General features: G+C 42.2%; 1 protein-coding gene across 1 annotated transcript; it reads left to right on the plus strand.

Annotated features, from left to right (window-relative positions):
- Positions 1–2,789: 2,789 nt before the first annotated feature.
- P2RY10 (P2Y receptor family member 10) lies at positions 2,790–3,812 on the plus strand (the record flags this gene model as incomplete). The annotated part of the gene is made up of 1 exon (XM_080719224.1): positions 2,790–3,812. The coding sequence occupies exon 1, from the start codon at positions 2,826–2,828 to the stop codon at positions 3,810–3,812; it is 987 nt and encodes a 328-aa protein (XP_080575350.1). The 5' UTR covers positions 2,790–2,825.
- Between the last annotated feature and the right edge of the window lie 1,657 nt (positions 3,813–5,469).

The raw sequence follows: 5,469 nt of genomic DNA on the forward strand, positions 1-5,469 counted from the left end.
ATTCTATTAAATCATTTTTCCTGGGCAGAGAAAGCAAGTGCCATAGTGAAAATAGCAGAATACCTGCATGATGGGGGAAAACACCCTGATCTTTACCATTTTCTAGCTTCCTTTATGTAGTTTACTAAATTTCTATGAGCCTCAAGTTTTTCCATCTGCACTCTGAGGGCACTACTAGTTGTAAATTTTAGAATAGTCGAGAGACTTAGATTAGATAATGTATGTGAACATTTCCTTTGCTGATTGTGAGACATATTATTTTTTGCTATACCGGGGATGGAGCCCAGGGGCATTCTACCTCTAAGCTACACCCCCACCTTTATTTATTTATTCTTTATTTTGAAGCCGGGTCTCACTGAGTTACAGAGGGCCTCACTAAGTAGCTGAGGCTGTCCACAAACCCTGATCTTCCTTTCTTGGCCTCCCAAATGCTGGGATTACAAGAGGGCGCCATCACGCCCGGTTTGAGGTCTATTCTTGACAGCCATGACATGATGATTTCTTACCTATTTACCTGTGAGCACTCCCCTGCCCTGCACTCTAAATCATATATACATACACAAGATGACTGTATGACTCTTGCAGATGTATCACAGATACCTTGGAATGTAAATTAAATAGAAGAGGAAAGATGGTGAAAGTAATTTTCAGAATGATAAACGCTCCTAACATGGACTCTTTTCTACCTGTGAATTCATTATTGAAATTCTGTTCCTTGATCACATCTTTATGTACAGTTCTATGTAGAGGAGGGGTTCTAACAAGAATTTAGAACCCCTCCTCTCTTGTAATTTTACTTAATACACAACAAAATTCAAGCAAAAACAACAGAAAGGACTCACCCAAGGAACAAACTCACTACTATAATTTTTCTACATCTAGTTCTAAATACTGTAGTTATCCCTGTGGTATGACAGTTATGCTTGTAAACTTTATGAGATTAGGCATCTTGTACTCTCACGTGAAGCTCCAGATCGTATATTCGATGGCTGTGTAGAAATAACAAAGTCCTCTCTGGGTCTTTCCTTTTATACATGTATTATATGGAAATAAGGAAATTCTGAAAAAATATCTCATGGATTTTGGCCTATACATCAAAGCATAGGATTTGGAAATAGAGGGTATAGATCTGAGTCTTGATTTCATTATTTATTAACCTTGTGATTTGAGACACTTCACTTAATTTTTTTTTTTTGCAGGTCTGGGGATGGAACCCAGGGGCATTCAGACTTCCAAGCTACACCCCCTGCCCTATTTTTTATTCTTGATTTTGAAAACGAGTCTCACTGAGTTGCAGAGGGCCTCACTAAATAGCTGAGGTTGTCCGCGAACCGCGATCCTTCGGTCTCAGCCTCTGCGCCACCATGCCTGGCTACTTCACTTAAAGTTTTTGAGTCTTTCTTTAGGCATCCAAAAAAATGAAAATATAAAATTCATCAGAGTCAGGCATGGTGGCTCACTCTTGTAATCCCAGCATTTGGGAGGCTGAGACAGAAGGATCATGGTTTGTGGATAGCCTCCGCTACTTAGTGAGGCCCTTTGCAACTCAGTGAGACCCGGTTTCTAATTAGAGAATAAAAAATAGGGCAGGGGGTGTAGCTCAGAGGTAGAATGCCCCTGGGTTCCATTTCTAGTACTGCAAAAAAAATCATCCGATAAGATAAACCTGATGTTCAACTGAGGAAATTATTCAGGAATAAAAAGAGCTATGTAAACTTAAAAAAATGTGATGTAAACTTAGAATTGGGAGATAGACAAATTGCTGAAGAAGCTCAAAGTCATGAATTACTATAATAGAATAATAAGTAGGCCATATTCCTAAGTCTTGAAAACCATCCAGGACCCTGACAATGAAGGAGGAGTCAGGGCCCTTTTTTTTTCGGTACTGGGGATTGAACCCAGGGGCATCTTACCTCAGAGCTACATCTCCAGCCTGATTTTATTATTTATTTTGAAACAGCGTTTCACTAAATTGTGGAAGGCCTCACTAAGTAGCTGAGGTTGGCCGCAAACCCGGATCCTTCTTCTTTCTCAGCCTCTCAAGTACTGGGATTACAAGCATGTGCCACCACATCCAGCTGGCAGGGCCCTTTTCTAAGTGATGTAGTGACAAGGTAGAAAACTGGGACCTAATAAACAGGGTGAAATTCAAAGCAGAGGCCAGGGCTTCTAAAAGATGAGGCTGGATTTCTACCTTTGCTGCTGGAAGTGAGAGAGCAATATTTGCTCTAATCAGGGTTTTTGGCAAGACAAATTTGGAAGCAAAAGAAATCTATTCAGACGCTATACAGTTTTTATTGTGGGTAAAAGAGGAGACTGAATATTTCAAGATGTTTTTGCTTCTAAGATAGAACTGAAAATAATTGGAGAGGACAGCAGAGGGGCAATTCCATCATTCCCTAAATGAGATTCACTGGGTGGCCTTGGATCCCCATCAGATCTTCCTGACCTGCTTTTTATCCATAAACAGGTCCCTTATAATTCTTTTTGTTTGTTTTGGTGGTACTGGGTGGGGATGGAACCCTTCTACCTCCGGGCTACACTCCCAGACCTATTTTATATTTTATTTGGAAACAGGGTCTCTTAAGCCAGCGAGGCTGGCTTCGAACCTAAGCGATCCTCCTGTCTCCGCCTCCCAAGTGCGGGGATTACAAGTGTGCGCCACCACGCCCGGATTTAGGTCCTTTATAATTCTAACATTTGGTCTAAGTACAAATGAGAGATCTGGATGTTGGCTAAAGAACTAAGTTTATTTTTTTCTCTTTGCTCTGGGCAGTGATAGTAAATCCACAGCTTACCTTGATGAACGCACTGAAAGACTCAAGATGGCTAGCAACAATACCAACAACACTGAGACTCACTGCAATGTCACCAGTCTGACATTTCAGTACTCCCTCTATGCGACCACTTACATCGTCATCTTCATCCCGGGTCTTCTGGCCAACAGCGCGGCCTTGTGGGTTCTGTGCCGCTTCATCAGCAAGAAAAACAAAGCCGTCATCTTCATGATCAACCTGTCCGTGGCAGACCTGGCTCACGTGCTGTCCTTACCCCTCCGGATTTACTATTACATCAACCACCACTGGCCCTTCCAGAGGGCTCTCTGTCTGCTCTGCTTCTACCTCAAGTATCTCAACATGTACGCCAGCATTTTCTTCCTCACCTGCATCAGCCTCCAGAGGTGCTTCTTCCTCCTCAAGCCATTCCGGGCCAGGGACTGGAAGCGAAGATACGACGTGGCCATCAGCACCGCCATCTGGGTCATCGTGGGCACGGCCTGTTTGCCATTTCCCATCCTGAGAAGCGCCGGCTTAGCCAACAACACCGAGTCCTGCTTTGCTGATCTCGGTTACAAACAAATGAATGCAGCGGCTTTGGTCCCGATGATTACAATGGCGGAGCTGGCTGGATTTGTGGTCCCTGTGGTCATCATTGCATACTGTACCTGGAAAACCACCATCTCCTTGAGACAACCGCCAGTGGCTTTCCAAGGCGTTGGCGAGAGGCAGAAAGCACTGCGCATGGTTTTCACGTGTGCTGCGGTGTTCATCATCTGCTTCACCCCTTATCACATCAACTTCATTTTCTACGTCATGGTCAAGGAAACCATCATCAGCAGTTGTCCCATCGTGCAAAGCACTCTGTATTTTCATCCCTTTTGTCTGTGCCTTGCAAGCCTCTGCTGCCTTTTGGATCCAATTCTCTATTACTTCATGGCCTCAGAGTTTCGTGACCAACTGTCCCGTCATGGCAGCTCTGTGACTCGTTCCCGTCTCATGAGCAGAGAGAGTGGTTCGTCAATGATTGGCTAAGATCTAAGTAACCCCTTAATTATGACTTTATTTATCTCTCTTCTTTGGCTTGATCCCAAGGAGAGAATGACTAGCCAGACAATTTCTCCCGCTGAACCCTTGGAAACAACAGAAATAACTGTTTTCTTGTGTGTTAGTTGTGGTCACTGGGGTGTGATGGGAGCCGACTATGAAAACATGGAAGGAAAGAAGCTAGGATTTACTTTCTTCCTGTTTAAAATCCAAGGCACTTTATTAGTTATAAGACCTAGAGACCTAGATCAAGTTCTTGCAGATATTTCCAACCAAACAAATGACAAATTAGCCTAGAATTTTCTTCAGTAAATTGTATATATATATATATATATATATATATATATATATATAATAATTTGGTGGTACTGGGGTTCCTGGTTCCTGGAAGCCCTTCTACCTCCGGGCTACACTCCCAGACCCATTTTATATTTTTATTTGGAAACGGGGTCTCTTAAGCCAGCAAGGCTAGCTTCGAACCTGCGTGATTCTCCTGTCGCCACCTCCCAAGCGCGGGGATTACAAGCATGTGTTACCACACCTGGATTGTATATTGTTAAGATATAATAAATAATAAATACAGGGAATTTTTTCTAGCATGAAAAAATAAATTACTTCCATAACAAGAACTTATTTCTGAATGAAAACGTCCAGCATTTCTAAGAGATAAAATCCCAGGCAAAGGGTCATGAAGGGTTACAGCAATATGTGGAGAAGTTCAGAAGCACAAATCTGTTACTGAAAGAAGGGTGAGGAAATTGATTCACTGAAAATTTATTGGATGTCTATGGTGTTCTGGGTTATCACATTCTGTATTTTCATATATACTATCTCATGCCCCTTATAGTAAAAATTAATAGTCTTATGTGGAAATTTCTTTTTGGGGGGGATAAAACTGAGGATGGAAACCAGGGTTTCTTTATCCCAGCCCTTTTTAATTTTTTTTTTTTTGCGGGTCTGGGGATGGAACCCAGGGGCATTTGACCTCTGAGCTACACCCCCTGCTCTGTTTTTTATTCTTTTATTTTGAAACAGGGTCTCACTAAGTCACGGGGGGGGGCTCACTAAGTAGCTGAGGCTGTCTGCGAACCGCGATCCTCAGGTCTCAGCCTCCCAAATGCTGGGATTACAAGTGTGTGCCACCACGCCCGGCTCTTTCTAATATTTATTTTGAAACCAGGTCTCAGTAAATTACTGTGCACTGGCCATGAACCTGTGGATTTCCTCTGTCAGCTTCCCAAGTAATCAGACTATAGGTGTATGCCACCACACCCAGCTTCATGTGGAAATTTATAATACAAATGAATAAATGAAATTTTAGTGAGGGTAAGCAACTTACTTCTGCATGAACAGTGGTGAGGCAAAATTTGACCAATACTAAACATGATTTCAGTGGTAAAGATATAAAGCTAAGCCACATGAGCCCAGGACACTTTTAATATGGTTTTCCTGGGATTATCTAAAAGAAACCTATAGATTGTGGGGTGGGCATGCCATACTTCAGGCTACAAGGTCTCCAATAGTGGATACATTTTATTTTTTTTAATTCTTATTTTTTGGTACTGGAGGTTGAACTCAGAGAAATTCTACCTGCGAATTATACCCTTAGACTTATTTTTAAATTTTGAAACAGCATCACCCTAAG

This window comes from Muscardinus avellanarius, assembly GCF_963383645.1.
Source record: "Muscardinus avellanarius genome assembly, chromosome: X".
In the NCBI taxonomy this organism is placed as follows: Eukaryota; Metazoa; Chordata; class Mammalia; order Rodentia; family Gliridae; genus Muscardinus; species Muscardinus avellanarius.